The sequence below is a fragment of the Harpia harpyja genome, chromosome 8, assembly GCF_026419915.1.
Source record: "Harpia harpyja isolate bHarHar1 chromosome 8, bHarHar1 primary haplotype, whole genome shotgun sequence".
NCBI lineage: Eukaryota > Metazoa > Chordata > Aves > Accipitriformes > Accipitridae > Harpia > Harpia harpyja.
The window spans coordinates 10,685,023-10,705,126 of NC_068947.1; the positions used below are offsets into that span (position 1 = coordinate 10,685,023).

At 37.0% G+C, this 20,104-nt stretch overlaps 1 protein-coding gene across 16 annotated transcripts in view; it reads left to right on the forward strand.

Moving 5' to 3' along the window:
• The window catches only part of KDM6A (lysine demethylase 6A), a 168,386-nt gene that overhangs the window by 45,781 nt on the left and 102,501 nt on the right, over positions 1–20,104 (forward strand). For all 16 annotated transcript variants that reach the window (XR_008236326.1, XR_008236328.1, XR_008236332.1 and 13 more), the window contains exon 4: positions 7,081–7,130. Coding sequence is in view for 7 of the 16 variants with exons in the window: in XM_052794678.1 (XP_052650638.1) it covers positions 7,081–7,130 (50 nt within the window). In the remaining 9 variants the exon portion in view is untranslated. The remainder of the gene's footprint in view (positions 1–7,080; positions 7,131–20,104) is intronic.

A 20,104-nucleotide genomic window follows, 5' to 3' on the forward strand; every position in this document is an offset into this window, starting at 1 on the left:
TTCCACAACATTTTTTTTTTTTTTTGTCATTATAGAATCATAGAATAATTTAGGTTGGAAAAGACCTTTAAGATGATCAAGTCCAATGGTAAATCTAACACTGCCAAGTCCACCACTAAACCATGTCCCCAAGCACCACATCTACACGTCTTTTAAATACCTCCAGGGATGGTGACTCAACCACTTCCCTGGGCAGCCTGTTCCAGTACTTCACAACCCTTTCAGTGAATAAATTTTTCCTAATATCAAACCTAAACCTCCCCTGGCACAACTTGAGGCCATTTCCTCTCGCCCTATCTCCAGCCACCTGACAGAAGAGACCAGCACCCTCCTCACTACAACCCCCCTTCAGGTAGTTGTAGAGAGCGATAAGGTCTCCCCTCAGCCTCCTTTTCTCCAGGCTAAACAACCCCAGCTCCCTCAGCCGCTCCTCATAAGACTTATGCTCCAGGCCCCTCACCAACTTGGTTGCCCTCCTCTGGACACGCTCCAGCAACTCAAAGACTTTCCTGTAGTGAGGGGCCCAAAACTGAACACCGCACTCAAGGTGCGGCCTCACCAGTGCCGAGTACAGGGGAACAACCACCTCCCTGTTCCTGCTGGCCACACTATTTCTGATAAAGGCCAGGATGCCGTTGGCTGCCTTGACCACCTGGGCACACTGCTGGCTCATATTCAGCCGGCTGTCAACCAGCACCCCCGGGTCCTTTTTCCACGAGGCAGCTTTCCAGCCACTCTTCCCCAAGCCTATAGCGCTGCATGGGGTTGTTGTGACCCAAGTGCAGGACCCGGCACTTGGCCTTGTTGAACCTCATACAGTTGGCCTCGGCCCATCGATGCAGCCTGTCCAGATCCCTCTGTAGAGCCTCCCTACTCTCAAGCAGATCGACCCTGCCTCCCAACCTGGTGTCATCTACAAACTTGCTGAGGGTGCACTCAATCCCCTCATCCAGATCATTGATAAAAATATTAAACAACTGACTACAATACTGAGCCCTGGGGAACACCACTTGTGACTGGTCACCAACTGGATTTAACTCCGTTCACCACAACTCTTTGGGTTCAGCCATCCAGCCAGTTTTTTACCCAGCAAAGAGTCAATTCCATTGACACAACCTTGGAATTTTCTTACCTTTTGATGTCTCTAATTTTACGGCCCAGCAGTGTTCATCTTGCTAGGTTAGAACACTGTTGTGGATAAAACCTGCGCTGTTTCCATAACCTGCATGTGTCTCCTAGGTGTTTAATGAAGATTTATTTTTCCTGGAAGCATTGTAAGATTTAAAGCAATGCATGTGCCCTTTCCTTGCTTCCCTTGTGCAGTTCTTCAGCTAATTTTCTGTCTTGCTATTTGTTTTCATATCAGATAAGCACTAAGAAGTGTTAGTGCTTGTTTAAAAATTAACATTAAAAAAAGAAATTTCTATTAAGAAAACAAGTATTGATTTACACAGAAGAATATAGACCTTTGAGTTCTTTTAAAGTTCTCTTTTCAGGGGGATGTCATCAAATTGGTGCTTGCCCTTAACTTATTAAAGTTCAGCAAGGCAAAAATCTGTGTTACTCACATTTAGCCTTGCAAGGTGCCACTAGATGGTGTCAGTATCTAGTTCACTTTTTTCTTACTCAAGCACTAAAATACTCAAACTGCTCCATGTTTGCATTACTTCCAAAGGCCTCTTAAATTTCCAAGTATCATAAAGTAGGTTTGTTAGAGCAGATCATAAAAGCCATCCTTCTGTGACTGAGTGATTTGTGATTAGAAGTGCTAAAAATTGCAGGTAGGTGGATGTCATTCAGTCTAGACATTTTGCTCCCCATTTTCACCTTACTTGTTTGTTTAGGTTATGTATTTAGACTCTGGATATGAAGAGAGGTTGTCTGTTGTATTACTGAAACAATTACGCATTTTATAAAGTTTTACCATTTTCTTATGAAATTAAGTAGATTAAAAAAAAAATCTGAAACCACGTACATGGTAATTATGTAAAATCTATTTTGTATTCTCTACGTGAAGTCAAGAAATCTTAAACAGGGGCAGATAAGAAACCAGTATCGTATCATTCCTGTCATGATTCTGAGATGTCCCTTGACCCTAGTCGTAGTACTAGAGAAAGGCAGACTCTTAGGAGGCAAATAATAAAGGCTGTCAGTGTTAAAAGTAGCTGTAGATATTGCAGAATGAGTAGTTCTGGGTGGCTGTAAAAACCTGTAAGAGGAGAAAACTGGTAGACTGTAACTGAATGAACTCATGCGAGGGTCAGCTGTGCACTAGGTGGCAGAGGCTTAAAGACAGATTCTGAAGCAAGCCTGAGCTGAGCAGGTTTCTTACTGTCCAGTAGTTTTAATTCTTTGGGTAGAAAGATGGTGGGGTTTTTTTCAGAGCTATTTTAGGTAAACATTCTTTTATTCTTATCAAGCAATATAGCTGATGGTGATTGATCTGAAAAGCTACATACACCTTCGGGGCATACATGCCCCCCATCTCGCACCCCCCTATTCAGGGTTGGATAGTAAATGCTGTGTCTGCCACTCAGTAGGTTGTAGGGTTTTCAAGAGTCTGATCATAAGGATTACCTGTTAGGCAAATGATGTGAATTGCCAGGTTTTGGAGAGAGATGCTAAAAGGAAGAGTGTAAACTAATACAATAAGTAACAAAATACTGGGCAGAAGGATGGGGATAGGTAACCGTGAGCACCTTTTTTAGGAATGTCACTTGTCCAATACTGGTTTAGATCTCTGAATGTGGTCTCTCAGCCTCGTGCTTTTAAGAGAGTTCTCTGTGGTTGGCTAGATCATTTTATGAATATAGTTGAGAGTGAAGCAAGAAACGTTGTTCTACTTTTTACACTCAGTCCTGTTCTTTCGAGTCTGGACATGCATTTTCTAGATGCTCAAGAGTGTTTTGCATGCTGGAAAAAGTTTCTATATATTTGACTTCCAAGAATTCCATATGTTTAAGAATTTCAATGGCAAACTTCTAGATTGGAAAAGCTCAATAGTAAGTTCCTAATCGGAAGATTGTCTGCAGAATTCTGCTGTGCGTGAGTGATTTCAAAGCACTCATTTCATTATGTTTGACTGAAAGGGGGTAATTCACTTGTATCTGTAAAAATGAGAGTTGACCCTATGTTGAAAGAGGGGCAGCAGTTCATGGAAATTTTTTTGTGACAAAAATTGTCTCACCTAGGAATGACCATGAAAAGTAAAGGTGCAAATGACATTGCAGCCTTTGGTGTTGTGGGGTTTTTTGTTTCTGGTTTTGTTTGGGGGGGGGGGGGGGGTTTGTTGTTGGTTTTTTGGTTTTTTTTTTAATACTACTGAAGTGATGCATGGCCCAAGTGACTTTCTTTTCACTTTTTAATAAACCAGAGAATATCATCATATAGTTAGAATCACGGCACTGATGAAGCATAACCTATGTTTCAGTTAGGGGCTCATGTAAAATTTTTGTTGCTCAGCAGATTCACTTGCTTTTTTTGTTTCTTCTTAGTCTAGAATAAAGTTTGTAATTTGAGAGGTTTGTACTCATTTCCTATAGTTACAAACTTAATTTAAGGGAGAAGTTGCTTGTAGTTCCATGATACACTTTTTAGACAAGATATTCTTTCTATACCATAGAACTCAGGATGAAAGTCTGCTCACTAGTGACTTGCTCGGGGAGTAGAAAGTATGGTAGGGCTCAAATTTGTGGTTCATGTTCTACTGCTTTAAAACTAGTAGGTTGGTTAAGTTTTTCCAAAATCTTGCTTTCATAATTTGATTTCTAGCCTCTTCTTATATGCAAAATTCTTGTTAGGGATATGCTTGATTAGGGATGTTTCATGTGGGCTCTTTCAAAAAAATGCTCTCTTGAATGCCTTTTTTCTGTTTTTCTGCATGTTCCTTCAATCCTTTTCAGCAGAGCTCGAGTGCTTGTGGAGCAGATGTTTAATCAGATGTAAAGGGGGCTGAAATAAACTTTCATAGGTAACTAACCAACTAACTGTAAGTTGAACACTTGTTAAATACTGAAATTGTACATCAGTAACAGTTTCTAGTTGTCTAACTTTCATGAGGAGGAAAGGGATGCTTAGCTCCTGTGTAAGGGATCCCTCGATGATTCATTATTACGCATTTTCAGCACAACGCTGAGAATTTTAGCATTTTATCTTCAAGACATTAAGTAGAAGCAGAATACTGTAACCCTAGAAGGAAAGTCTGGATCCCTAGAAGAGGTTGCTGAACCCAGAAGTAGGATTGGGCTCTTCAGACACTTAAGAAGAGGACTGTAGTGTCATCTTTGTTCCTCTGGAAGAGTAATGTAACCTTCCTTAGAATGAAGGCCTTATCTTCTTAGCGTGTAAAGATGAAATATGCTTCAGCAGTCCATGCTTTCCACGTGCTTGTTTTTAATTCTAACGTGAGCCTGGCACGTTAAAGCAGTCATTTCAACTGTTGCTATGGGAAGTTGCTAAACTTTATTGAAGAATGGAAGAGTTAGAAAAGACAATAATTTGCAAACATCAGCACTCTAAGGAAAACTGGTAGAATATCATGGGGCAAAGTCTCCTTTCTTTAATATAAGAACTTTTCCCTGTGTTAAATGGAGGTGCTAGAATTTCTCTGGACAAGTTTCTTTATGAGCAGTGACATTAGTGGAGCCTAGTTTCCTGTGGCTCCCAATCTTCCTCCTCCCTTGACGTGGGACTTTATTGGGTCTGAATAACTGAATACCTTCAGATGTCTCCTCTTTTTTCCTGTGCTGCTCACCCCTGTTCCGTTGTCTCTGGCTGCGGAACAGGGCTGCGCATGCTCCGACTAGCTAGAGTTAGGAGCAAGGAGAAAGGCTTGAGCTGTATGCCTTTTTGCTTTACTTGCGTAAAGAATTTTTTGGTCACTGAATAGCAGTAAGGCTGCTTCCCCCCCCCCCCCTTTTCTTTTTCTTTCCTTTCCTTTTTAAGTCTTCTGTTGCTTCTCTGTTTTTGTATTTTTTTAAACTGTTGACATTTTATAAACTTATTAGCAGTATCTTAACTGGGAACATGTATTTTACCTCTCTTGTTTAATGGAATGCTCATGTGGGAACTCCTATATTTTTTTAACAGCTACACTGAAAAAGTTCTCCCTTTTATTTTCCCAGTATAAATCTTTAGCATTGTATTTAATGTTCTTTTCATCTTTTTATTTTATCCATATCCCCTGTATAATTGACTGCAATAGTTACTTTTTAAAAAAACCTATAGATTACAAGAAGTTCTCATTTTCCTAAGTCTTGCATAATATGGTGCTGTTGACTTAAGTATTTGAAGTATGCTTTAACCTTTAAAATTGGGATAGGTACTGCTTGAGTTAAAAAAAAAAATTAAAAAATTTCCTTTTATTTAAGTGTGGTGCATTACAAAACTGTTTCATAGTGTGCGTGTGTGTTTTCCTATTTGGGAAAGCAAAGTCATTCTCATGTTGAAAAGGTAATTACGCCTTGCTGTCAAAAAGTCATTAATGATACCTGGGAGAAGGTGAATCTAGAAGGAGTATTTGGGGTAGGAGGTTATTTTGTGTTACTGTGAACATCCTTTATAACATAATTACAGAATGTGACTGAAATATGCTTAGTCTTAACATTCTTAAACTTATATTGTTAGACTGCAGTCATACACTTCAGTTTGTGCCAATTTTGGGGGGGAGGGGTGGGGGGGGACGAATTGTTGTGAAAGACTTAGCCTGATTGACTGGATTTTTTTAAGTGATTTTATTCATCTAAGTTACATGTAAACATTTACACATGTTGCATGTTGATAGTGTAAAGATGATGAGTGTTCCCCTAGTTACTTTTTCTACTCTGGGCATCTAAATGAATCACAGTTTAGAGCACCAAAATTAGAAGCTGGCTTCACAAGCAGTTCCAGTGGTGAGGGGCACCTTATGGACATGATTCAGCATCAATCAGTTAGGCATTTAAAAATACAAGGTTGTGAGTCCTCATAGACAGATGAGTGCAAAGGTATATTCTTGAGAAGAGAAAGCTCTGTGTGCCTTGTCATGTGTATGTTGTTCTTATTTCCCTAAAACTTAAGGACTTTTGTGAAGTTATGGAAATGAATATGCAAGACAGGCATGGAAGGGTGATAAAATTTTGGGATATCGTTCATTCCATGGTACTTGCAGGAAATGAACCTGCACATAAAATACATATTGTTCTTACCATCTTAATCTGTTTAGTGTTTGTTTAGTGTTTGTAGTTTTTCAAAGAAAAGATTGAGGTTATCTGCTTTTGTTGTTTGGAAAATACATACTGTGTGGAAACCATTCTTAAATCTTAAGAAACAAACACTTGAAAAATAAAAATCTTGGTGTTACTGCAGTGAATCATTATTTAAAATTCTTCTGTTTTGGATGTTGTCTAGTCCAGCATTCTTACAAGAACTTAAAGCCTGTTTGCGTTCTAGTCTGATGTCGCCTGTTAGCCGAAGGGTGAGATGAATCAGCCAGAATTTTTAGTGCGGAGGAGGGATGCAGGAATGGTGATTTGAGAAATTCGTTGCTAAGTAGAGCTAATACTCTACTGAACAGAGCTGTTCTTAGTGCTGTTTTCCAGGTTAGTCTTGGTCTTAGATGTTGAATAAAATGTAAGCTTTTTTTTCATTTGCTTTTGTTTCTCTAGTTACTGGAAGAAAGGGCATGTGAAATTGATTTCTCTTTGTATGTCCCTCTGCACTAGTTCTTTAGAAATTACAGGACATCAGGGAGCATGGTAAATGAGCTACATGATTAAATTTTTAAATCTTACAACAGCTTTGTCCAGGATGAAAATCCCAAATTTTCAAATGTTTTCTTTGTTACAGGTTTTCTTTAAAATATTGCTTGATTTACATTTCGAAGATTAATAATAAATACACTTTCGGGTTGACATTTCATAAAACAAAATTAGAATCTTAAGGAATGTATTACCCACAACAGCGTACTTGTTGTGGCGGTGTTACTTTTATTAAACCATTTATCATTTTAATGTTGTGTATTCTGACTCTTAAGGTTTTCTATCTTTTTTTTCAAAGAAAATGCAACAAAACAAAATGAACATTCATTTTTCTTTCCTACAGCATTATCTGCATACCAGAGGTACTACAGTTTACAATCTGACTACTGGAAGGTCTGTATATGCTGCTTTTTCTTTTTTTTTTTTTTACTGTATTGTTGTAAATGATTGAATTTCTAAACTAGATTAATTTCAATATAAGTTGTATCTACCTGCAATTACTTTTTGGCATATTAATTGGGTCTTAATGGAAATGTTCACCTATATATACAATTTATTATAAATCTAAGTGGAAATAAATCTTGACACCATTTGTTGAAATGGCAGGTCAATTAATTTGACACATTTTAGATTTCTTTTTATTATTACGCATTACTTCAGTTTTTCTTACATAAGCATAGATATTTGGATACGTATGAGTATTGAGAGAATTATGACCACTTGGAAGCTGCTGCGCAGGCGCTGGACTTGGAAAAGTGTTCTCAGGTTGCTTTTTATTTCCACAGGTGCCAAATTGTTTAAAGTCCCTTTCAGTATTTTAGATAACATTCTTATGTAAGACAGGAGAAAATCCTGCTAGTATAGCTGTCTTATCTGTAAGTCTATGTAGAGGTATCGGGATTTTAAAGGAATAAAATTAAAAAATTTCTTATAGTGATATTGTCAAAAATAATTAGCATTGTTATCTTGTCACATGAAATAATACGAAGCTCATGATTGAGACAGAAGTGCAAGAGAGAGCATAACACAGTAGACAGTTGTGTGGTCTTAAGCAGCTCTTTTCCTTAAAAGTGTGCATAAGTGCATATTTCAAATAGGGAGGACTTAATCTGGAAAGACATCAATAACATATATATACCGGCATTAGAGAAACAACATTTTCTGTGTTCTTTGCATTTTATAGGGACTGTAAGCACGTTCTGAAAAATGTTGTGACAACTTCTCTCATTTGGGGGGGTGGAAAGGGAGAAAGGCAGGGTAAATAAAGGGTAGAGGAGTGAACTGAAATAAGTGTTTTCAGGCATACGGAAGGAGAAGTCCAATCGGAGGGTCCTAGGAAAATTGTTCATATTGTCTTGTAAAGTCCCTGCTCCAGTAGAAGTTGTATGAGTGCCATTTTTGCACCAAGCCATTTTGGAGTTGAAGTAGTTGTTTCAGAAGTGACCTCTGTAGTTTAAAAATTACAAAAATAAAAGCATTCATCTGTTCTTACTTCTTAGATACTCTTGGAGAGTTAAAGATTGCTGTAAATGAGTGTTGAAATTGATCAATTAATTAAACATCTATTGTAATAGTTTCTTTTGTTTGTACTCTTCCCATGTTAAGCATTTCAGAATAGTTTGTGACTTGAATTATTTTTTTTCTGGCTTTTGTTCTAATGGCTCATTATTAGAAGAAGTGATAGATGGATTAGTAAAATATTTTCCCTGCATTTTCAGAGAGTTCAGTGTGAAGTGTATGTGGTTATATGTATCTCCATAGGCGTAGAGTGTTTCAGTGTGGCTCAGAATATTATCTGCAGTTAAAATAAATGCAAACTCTGATTGTTTTGCAGTTCCATTTCAAGAGCATGGATGGCAGTAAAATGTGTGATCTGTGCTCGACTCATCAAAAGCAATTTCTGTTCGTATGCAGTGTGCTGATATTCTAACATACCTGTTTCTTGGGTATATCTCAAGAGTTTTACCATGCAGAGATTATTTCAAACAATTCCAGTTGCAAGCATGAGAGCATTGTTCGGAGCTGACAAAAGAATATTTTGACTTCTACAAAGGAAGAAAAAACCCCACAAAACCCCAATAATTTTTCTTCAGGTTGGCCTCACCTCGGAAGGATACTATGCTACTTGGTCTCATTATGAGCTTCCTTATAAATGTGTAGTCCAAAGTGGTTTTTTTCCATAATAATTTTGGAGATTTTCTTAATTTTTAAATGCATGAAAAAGAGCCTGAAAGAGTCCAAAACCATTGTTCAGTTAAAAACTTTTTTGCTGAAACTGATAAAAATCACAGGTGAATCATATTTCATCTTACTAATGGGTGATGAAGCTAGTCTGGAGTTGGCAGTGGGAAGTTGCCTGGATTGGGTCTAGAGAAATGTTTTCCCCCCTCCCCTAAACTGAGAAGATTTCTTGTGTTGTCTTTAATGCCTTGTACCTGTAAGAAACCATTTAGCCAAGAAGAGTAAGTTTGTGGTGTATTTTTGGTCACCCTTATGCTGTTTTGTTATACTTTGTGATTAACTTTTTTTCAGAGATACAGATGACTGGAAAAAAAAAAAAGCAGTCACATTTCCTTGTTTTACTGTTGTGTTTTTTTAAGAATATCTCTTTCTTTTTTTTTTTTTTTTTTTAAATTCTTAGAGCGTTAGATGTCATCAATTGAGTTGTCGGAATTTGTGATGGTAAAGAAAGGAAGAGGGAGAAGGGTGTGAAGAAAGGGTGGTATTTATGAGCTGTGAGGAGAGCTCTGTGAGAGAACTGAGAAATTGATGGAGAGTGCTGAATCACATGAAGGTTATTATATAAGGCAGGTTTGAAACCAGACAGGAACAGTCTTACAAACTTAGGCAGCATATCTGAAATTACTTGTTGTGGTGCAGTGCAAGTTTATGTGATTGAAATAAGTGTCCTGTATGGTTTTTGTTTTATAAATAAAAAACTTCTAGAAGGATTGTGAGAGATTTTATGTTGCTTTGGGTATAGTTTGGCCTCCTTACATAGTATTTTCAGTCTCTGCTACTTTGGGTTTTTACTGTTGCATGGGGTTGGTAATTGAGCATTGTTTTCATGCATTGTTCATTATATGATATTCATTCTACAATTAATCTTTTTTTTTCCTTTCATGCATAAAAGCGTTTTACGGTTGGGTTTTTTTTTCCATAGATTTTTCTGATGGTCTGAATTTTTTACCAGGTGGTTTTCTGTCAGGATTTTGTGGATAGGTTGTTTTGTTGGTAATACAGTAAGCATTTTGTTGATCCTATGGAACAAAAAGAGAAAGAAAAAACACTTTAGAAAAGATATTCTGAATATATGTTATAGTGACAGAAGTAAAGGTGAAAGGCTAGGAAGATGCTGTGTTTTGCCATTTACCAGACCAATGCTTCCTCCTTTCTGTTGAGGTATTACTTCCTTTCAAAGAAGTAGTGCATGTACGGATAGTTTTGAAAGAGCCACATATTCCTAAATAGATCACTTCTTGCAGTAATGTCTTTGGGTACCCAGAGACCAACATAAAATGTCCTGCAAAATTACTGAGTTTCTGCAATTTTTGTTCTGCACAGGCACTATGGTACCTTAACTCTGCATTTAAAAAAAATTATTTGACTTGAAATCTTACGAAGTAAATTCCTTGGATAAAAGCTGAGATAACTTCATAGAGTTCTTGCATTCAAGTAGTTTTCCTCAATGTTTCTTCTTCTTATGTGCCTATGCTAAAATAAATCTCCCTTCTGTGCAATGTACCTCATTCTGATTTCTTTTTAAAACTCCCCTATGTCAACATGTTTGGGGAGGTGAGGAGGACTGTGGGGGATGAATGGATAGGAAGGGCAGTTCAGGAGAGGGAGACAACAACTAGAACTGCAGTTTGTAGATTTTTGATGTTACTGAGAAAATAAAGATACCAAGTGTAAGTGTCTGCCATGGTTATCGGTTTTGACATATTCTGAGGAGGCAGGATTAGAAGCTCAGCAAGGAGTAAGATATTCCTGATCTTATCCAAACATGATGGCAGATATCTGGCACCTGGAAAAAGTTATTTTAATCATCTCATGTGGTTGTATTATAATGCAGTTGATCATACTGAACTCTTTTATATAATGTCTGGTTTCACGTAGGGCTGTCGTAACAGAAATTTCAGTATATGAGTGAATTGAGTCTGTGTAAGTGTAAAACATCTGGATCTGTTGCATTGACATGGTTCCCAGGGCAGGGGAGACCTAGAAACCTTCTTCCACAGATGTGGTGCTGCAAGAGGTTTCATTGCTCACTAGAGTGGTTCCTGGGAGGGTTTTACAGAAGAGCCTGTCCCGTACTTTGATTAGATCTCCTCTGCTTTGCATGATACTGCTACTGCAGCCCCTATGTGGTTTGATAAGCTTGATTAAAATATATTTGTTATCTTTTCAGGTAGGTGAGTGTTCACATATTGTCAGTCAGAAGTTGTGTGCATGTAGTTGTTGCAACACAGATGTTGAATAAAACTTTTTGGTACGGGTATATTAGGTAGCAGCAAGCTCCCATATGCTGATTCTCTGCAGTGTTTCCGTGAGCCATCTATTATTAACATCTCTGTGGTTGGGGAATGAATACATAGCTTTCTAGACAGGATTTTAGTCAAATCCAGGGTATTATGGACAAGTTACAAGGAGCTTGAAGAAAGCACTGCCGTTGTACCTTATCCTGAGTGTGTTAATTCATCAGAGAAGCATCCTGTCTGTCTTGAAGGATTTTTATAAAGGCTGTGTTTCATCGGAGTAACAGAGGGTACACAGATACTTAAACATTTCTACCTATATGTGAATAAGTTTGAGGATTGCCAGGGTACAGTATTTAGAAATGCACTTAAGTGAACCTTAAAATGATGGAAGGTACTGTGAAAACGAGTTACTCCTGTATCATGGAAGACTATTTGCTGTGGACTAGGATGCTAGAACTTAGATCAAGGATGCCTTAAAAAGAAAAGAAACCTGAATTTATTCAGTTATACTCAGCTGTAGTATTCTTTATAGAGAAGTGCTTGGAGTGGATCAGTCGGAAAACCTGAATGTTCCTTGAAATGTTTGAGGAACACTTAATTACTGAGTTATATCCTCCAACATGAATTTGGAGATAGACTTCTTGTTAGCTGTTGACTTTGGCTGCAAAGTTGCCTAGAAAAACAGTAAATCTGTCAGGCACTCTTTCATCATTGTTATGAAAATGGTCCTAATCACCTTTCTTTTTAATAAAGATTTCATTTATGTGGTCAGGGTGAAAACATCAAAGAGGTTTAGTAAACCCCAAGGAGGATTTTCAAAGACCTACTTCTGTGTTCCAGTGGATTTTAAGAATATCTGGGTACAAGTATGGTACAAACTTACAAATTTACAGTTGCAAGGCTATACTGTAGAAGATTGAATGGTCTAGTTTAAAAAAAGGCAATTGAAGTAGGGGAAATAAATCCCATAGTTGTTTTGCAGCAAGGTGAGGTATTGGTCTAGTTCTGGAAAGCAGCTGTTTGGTACTCCCTGCCTGTGTTTACTGGACATTAGAACTACTGTCCGAGTTCAAACATTTACCTCAGACCATCTTCACATTTGTCTCTTAAAATAAACAATTCTTAGAAATATAATTTTGGCTATTTGTTTGCAAATAACAGAATTTTCTCTTGCTTTTCTCAGATGGTCTTTATAAAACTGAGGAGAATCCAAAACCATGCAGAGGTATTAAAAAAACCAAAACCCCTAAAATTCTCTTTAGAAAGCCCAGGAAAATGCAGCTCTGTGTGTGTGTGCTAGTCATGGAGGAAGGATGTGATCTTAGTCTATGCTGAGTTGTTGGTTTGTTACAGAAAGCGGTTTTATAATGTTCCTTGTTACGTAGATCTAAAGTGTAATTTACTACTAGGTAATTTTTTACAATGCTGTTTTATAATTAAACCTATGTAGAAATGTTACTAGGAGTATTCTAAACCTTATGGCTAAAACACTTTCAATTAGTAGTAAGGCTTTTTTCCCCAAAGAACTAAAGTAACAAAAGACCATGAGTGTTTGTTTTCAGATGTGACATGTTGCTTGCTTTAATATTTTTATACAGCTTCTTTTCATCTCTCTACCTTTTCTGTTTTCATAGGCCAAATGTCTTTTATGGTATGTTTTCTTAATGCTATAAAATAGGGGGAAAAAAAATTTCAAAAATCAATGCTTTAATTTTATATGTTTTGCTGTCTCTTTTTCTCCAGACTGTAAGTCTATTTCCCCCTTTTTAAATAGTTGGACAAAAAGCAATTACTAGACATATTGATAACAGCAAATAAGAGAACATTTTGCACCTTAGAGGATCTGTTACAAGACAATAATTTTCCACTTCATTGACTCACAACTGTTTTATTTTCTGCACTAACCTCAAAATACCAAGTAATGTTTTTTGATAGAATTCATCAAAACTTCCATTATTTTTTTAATTAGATATAAATGCTTAGTTTAACTGAAACAATACAGTGGTATAGGATCAGTAGAAATTGCTGGAGCAGACACCTTCCTGAAATGAAAGTTGGAGAAGGCAGTAGGATGATTTGTGAACGCTGCTTTTTATTCAAGCCCTTAGTTTTTTGGAACTTTTTTTTTTTTAAGAAAATGGATATCCCATATAAGGAGACAGATTTCCCCATAAGAATGCTCAGAGAGCAAAATTTTAAAATGACACAAAAAGCCTTTAATATAAATTATTGCCACATAGCAACACAGGGCATGTACATGAAAAGCAAAAAGACAGAAACAGTCCCTTTGATCAGAGGAGACTTAATCAGAGAAGCATTTAGAAGAAGACTTGATCAGGAAAGCAAGTTTCAAAAAATCCTCAATGAAGGTGAAATTTGCTGAGATTAAGGGCATTATGGAAGGAATTGGGAGATACGGTAGGTGACCTAAAGATAGGTAAGGTGAAAACCTGCAATTCAGAGTATATTTGTAAAATAAAATCAAAGTGATAGGGTAGGAATAGAACAAAGAGAAATTTCAGAGAAAATGGAGAATCAGAAAGTGAAAAATAAAAACAGAAATTGAATAAAGATTCAGTGGCTCTGGAAGGCATTGAGAAGGGAGATATTAATACCTTCTATGTGCTCTTCTGTCTGAAAATATAATGTTCATCAGTGCAGCACATGGGATTCTATACCACCCCTCACTTTTGACTAAAACACTTTTTAGATTGCAATCCTTTCCCTAGAAGGATTTTGACGAAGACATTCTGGTCATGTTCTGAGAAGGTACGAAATATAACTGTTTCAAGACCTATTGTAGACTAAGAAGGAGAGAGAAGCATGATATCATTATGTGTTATGGAACAGCAAATACAAAATAGAGATAAGTTTGAAAGGAATGTCCTAATTTTTAAATACTGAAGACAGTAGGTCATTGTAATGGAGATAAAAAGCATTTTTATGGGATTTAATGGGAAATGCATTTTCAGGAGACTGTGTTGTGGAAAGCAATCTGGAAATACAGTCTGAGTTTGATAGAGCATGATAATATAGGATGGCAAACTATTATGTCCAGAAAAAGAAGATGAGAAGAGGGGAGGGAGAAGGCTGAAGAAAGAAAAAACTGTAAGACTGAGTAGACTGAACAAATAATATGAGGAAGAGGAAAGTGTGGTTAGAGGAAGAATCACAGGGAGTGGGGGAAGGAAAATTGTAGCCCTGCTGAGAATTTGAATGTAAGGAAAATGAGAGAAGTAAAACATACTTTAAGGCTAAGAGCATATGGGGAGAAGGGAGGAAGGTATATATAGAATAATACAGGAGTGGATTGTGGGAGGTCTGAAATGAGACTTTTGCCAGCTTTCTCTCCAACAGCAACCTCTGTGTCATAAATTCACCAGGCATGGTGGGAGAGAGATTTAAAAAAAAATAAAAATCCAAGGAAGATGGTAACTGTTCAGGTGAGGAGCACAGTATCACTCTCCAAGGACCAGGATGTCTTCTGTTTTGAGGAAGGCAGAGGGGCGGAAGAAGGTGGAGTGTGAGGCACTGAGGATCACTTGGGGAGCTAGATAAGTAGATAATAAAAATTCAGTATGTTTAGAGTGGAGGAAATTACAGTAATGGGGCTTCAGCTGATAAAAATGAACTTTCTGTCCTGAACTTGCTGCAGAGTCCATGGCAAGGCGAGGAGTGAGTTAAGATGACAGAAACTCCTTTCTTATTAATTAAACAACAAAGATTTTTAATGTATGTAGCTGTTACTGCAGCTGGTGATAACAATTTTCTGTCACGAAAGAAAGGGTTTTACAGGAAATCAGGAACAAAGGATCTAGCAATTGCACAAAGTTTTTTACTGAACTGCTGTTGAAAAATACCTGAGGACATATTTTCCATAATACTTAATTTTGGGGGGTACAGTGGATAAAAGTGAGTAATTCTGTTGGTGAAAACTTTTCACTTGGATCCTAATACATTCTGACAAAACAAAAGGGGGTGGGAGGAAGCGGATACAACATAATCAAAGGTAATTTTAAAGAAAAACCAGTAAAAAAAACTGTAACAAAGCCCATAGCTAGCAGTATCTGTTTCTCCAAAGATTTTTTTAAAGGTTATTAATACATTTGGATCATGAACCTGTCCCTTCAGTTATGTCAAGATGGATAGAAATTGCACATGAGAAGATATTTGTAAAGCTAAAGAAGTTGTTAAAAGAACAAGACCAAAGAGAAATTTGGTGTATGAAGACTGCTGAATTGAAGGGCTAAATTTATGAATTGTGCACCATATAATCTCTCTTTTGTGTCAGAATGCTTGGTAGCTTTGGTAACACTGTAAATGAGGTTATTTCAGCATCCCATAGGTGTGATCAGTTAGCGTGATTACTCAGTGATGTTAAAAAATTGGGGTTCTTAAATGTTTATGAAGACTAACCGGAATTCTGCCTCCTAAGGATAAAAGAATTATGTGTATGCTCTCAAAATACTTCAGAGAAAATTAATAATAAATAAAGAGAGACTCTGGAATGTTGGAAAGGTAATGATGATTGTGTAACCAATAACACTGGGTCATCTATAAAATACACAAAAAATAGAGCAAAAGAATAACTGTATTTGGGTTTCAGAAAAAGATCTTTTAATATTGGATGCCAAAAATAAATGTTATTTCTTGTAAATCTCTAAAGCAGACAAGTTGAAAGAAGTATACATTTTTTTCCCTAAAATGTTGTTAAATGAATGCCACCTAGAAAGATTAAGGAGAAAATGTATTTCATGCTGTTAATTAGCATAAAGCACAACTGATCCCTAGTTTAGAAAAGAGGATACATTTATCCAGATATTTCTTAAAGGGTAATAAATCTTAAGAGTTACAGTTTTAGGTTTTGTGCGTTCTGGGGTGTGTGTTTAAAATTCTGTCTGTCTGTCAGCTAAAACACAGAGAATTCTTAGGTAGGATAGAGAAAGAAGCAGATACTGTTTTTTACTATTGTTAATGCAGACAAATAATGCAGCATGTCCAATTTTGTGTACAGTAAAATTTGTACAAGGTTCTAATAATTAACTCTTCATTTGATGATTTTTCTAATGAAATTATGACAGGAGGGCATATTCTCTCTCCTTGAAAGGAATCAAGAGTTAGGTGTAAAATCTTAAGAATGAGACTGACAAATTTAACTAATAAATTTTGACGTGTTGCTTTTGAACTTCAGATAAATTTGATAAATTGCCTTTTTTTTATGTCTCTATTAATTGTCATCATACAAACCAAAGGAATCCTCCTCTGTACATATCAACCACGTACCTCTTTGGGTCACAACAAGTATTAGGTCTTTTTAGGGAGCATGTATGTTGCTATGTGATTAGAAATATTTTGCATTTGCACTAAATTAGGAAAAAGTTCTTATTTCAATGTCTGCAGTTTGAATTTTTTTCAGTGTATATTCATTCATTAAGCCACTCATCCCTTTTAATCAATGGATTTATAAGAACTCAAACCCTGGCAAATCTGTAATACACTTAGAATACTAATAGTAAAAGAGGAAAGAATGTGCTTTGGAGAGAAACTTTGCTTGGGTCAGGAGAAGAAGACAAGACAGAATCTCAGAGGAAACACTCACTCCTCACCCTAGACATGGTATCGGTTTCCAAACAATATTCATAACTTTTTCTAATGGTGATGCTTCACCCTGGAAATTCAGCAGGAATGTTCTTCTTGGCCCCCTGTATGTGTGATCTCTGTCTAGAAGTCCAAATACTCTGGGTGGAAATAACATAAGTATCATCAGGATTGATGGAAAAGTCTCTTCAGAAAAGCTTTTTATGCATGTTGAATTCTCCTATTGCCAAAGTTCCCTTTGTGCAGAACAAAAACCTGTCATCCTTCATGTACTAGTACTTAGAATAACGGCATGCTTCCTTTCTTCAATCCCTGTGGTGAGAATGTACAATGCTGAAATATGAGACATGCTGAAGTGTGGCAGTGGAGACACGCATCAATTCAGATTGTTCAGAGAGAGGCGTATTTAGTTGAGTAGAACAGTTCTGACCTGAACAGAGGACACGTCTTCAGTAGGCAAGAATATTATTTGAATGTTGATAATATTGAATGACCAAATGTTTCTTTTTCTAAACATAGACAACTATATTGACAATGCATGTGATGCTTGCTTTTTCAAAAGTATTCTGTTGTTTGCAGAAACCACAGTAATGGTACAGTTACTTCATACTCCATATGATTGCTCTCTCATTACATGGAAAAGGTTAAAACAAAACACAGCACCCTATTTTTCTTATTTGTAGTTTGTAGATTCCTGTTTGATCATAAGCTATAAGTAGATACTGTGTCTCATTAACGAGTGGCATTTCTTTTCTTCAGAAAGGAATCTTACGTTTTAAGGTTCTTTCTTTAAAAGAGGAGATATTTGCTTAGTTTTAGAAACAAAGAATTGTTCTATTTTGCAAATTCTGAGTTTTTGAATATGCTCTCTCCAGATCTGACATTTCAGTTCTAGTTTTTTAAATACTTTTTCAAGCATATACCCAATTAAGATATTCTGCTGTATCGTTTCCTCCTTTTCCCAGGGATACAGATTCAGTCTTCTCTGTATGGTGGGGTGGGTGGGGGAGGAGTGGTTGAAGTGTGAGTGGATCTAGTACAAGTAGATGGAGAAGGTAGCAGGTGAGAGGATGGGAGACATACAGCTTGGGGTCTCTTAAAGAGTGAGTAGCTTGTGTGAGGCTAGTAAGCTCATGCTTTGAAGAAAAGGCAAATAATTTAAAATGTTTTTAGAGCAGTGTTTGAGCATGATTTTGCTCCGCTCTGTGAAGCACCCTTACAAGGATGAGTCTTTAGAGGAGAAATAGAAATCAGTTTTGCTTCTTGTGTTTACCTGCATAAAGCTATAGCAAGAAGTAATCTGGTGTCTGCTTGCCTTCGTGGAGCGCATCAAGTGAGATCAGTGGTGAAACCAGAGTGCTCTCCTTGAAGGGAAGGCCAGATGCTGAAAAAATACTGAAGATTCAAATGCTAAAGCATACAAACAGCAAATAAACAAAACCTTTGAATTTAGATAATTTCAAGAAAAAGTATTTCTAAATGTATGCTGAGAAGCTCTGCAGCTACCTAGAAAACCTGTAGCTAATCATCTGTTCTGATGCAGTTTGCAAGTTTGTAGTAAGTAGATAGGGATTTACCAGCATTCAGAACAATCTGGGGAAATACTAGCTTGTCACCCTCAGCCACTTCTCTGGGCTGCTATGTTCAAATTATTTGGCACTAATTTCTAAGTCACTGCGCAGTATTTTGTTTTGTAGAAGTTATCCCTCCCAGCTTCTAAGGGATAACTCAGAACTTCTATCCCTCATGCTGTTTCATTTTTGTCATCTCATTTGCCAGAGGAATGGGACTGATGAGAGATGCAACATCTGATATGGGAGAAGTAACAGTCAGTTAGGGATCTTTCACCCTGTGTTCTTCTTTGCTGGCCTAGTCTTTGTTCTGCAAGGCCAAAAAGTTCCTCAGTTAAATTTTATCTGGTGTTACCAGCCAAAATAAATGTAGCTATCTTTCCTGGTTTCCTCATTCAGTCTGTCTTTCTGGATAAGGTTTTTACTTAGTGTTTTTCTTATTGCAGGCATTGTTCTAGCCTCTTCTTTCTGAATTCTCAGGGTCATCAGAAAAACAGCAATAAAACTGTATTACCAGACATCATAACTATACTGATGCTGTGTAACGTGTGTTTTAAAAGTATTTCAGGTATTGGTTTTCTTTCCTCCAGAAGAGGATTGGGATCCATTTCATGTATTTACCTGTTGGACTCTGATTGTTGGCATCAGACACAGATCCATTCCCAGCTATCTTAATGATGTAATCAGAACTTTGTGAACTTTCTCTGAAAACAAGCGAGCTGAAGAATCTGATTCCAATCCTGGTAAACACTGTAGAAGGGGAGATGAATCAAACAGGATCCAGTGGGGGGGGCAGAGAGAAAAAAAAAAAAGAGGAGGGACTCAGTCATATGTGCAGTTAGCTTGAACTTTGTTTTTGGAAAGGAACGAGGAAGATAAACTGATTATCATTCCAAATGACTATTTTCATTATAGCTAAGGGATGAAAACCCATAGTGGTGACAGAGAAGAGGGAATCTCTTTAAATGAGACTAGTGCTGCTGCTGATATTTTCTGTTCTGTTGTCAGCTGCAGCAAGAAGTTCATGCTTACTGCATCTTCCAGAGGTTTTCGTATCACTGGTTGTGTAGAAAGTTACATCAGTTTTGCAGAATGCTGCAGACTCGCAATGTTTTAATGGTTTCAAAAAGCAGCTGGACAAATTCAGGGAAGAAAAATCCATTAAGAGCAATTAAATATGAAGACATTTTGTCTGGCTTTAGAAACCTCTGAACCACAAATCACTGGAGGTTCAGAGGGTATTCTTGTTAGGGGAAGGCTTAAAATAATGATAGAAAAGTGAATGAAGTTACACTTAGCAGTAACTTCAACAGCAACATTTTAAAAGTTAAATGTTACTGCTGAATTGTAGGATAGCCTGCCCCCTCCCTCCAGGATCACCTACTTGGAGTTATGTTTCCATTTAGTTACATAGTCTTTACCTTTTGGAGAGGAAGGATGATTTTGTGATTAAATGCAATCATTGGATGTTGTCTAGAGCAGAATTACTCTGTGGAGCTATACAAGAATTTCAGTACACTTTATCCTGTTCTCTCTCTCTCTGAAATCCATAAAAATATAATAACATAAATGAAATCATCCATCTAGTTCATAATGGAGCATTGTAACCCCGTCTCAATTTTGTTTCTGATCTCAAAATCTAGGCAAACAGAGCCCTCTATCTGCCTGAAACTTGTAAATAAGTTCTGAAGAAAAGCTTGTCTTGAAGGCACTTCCA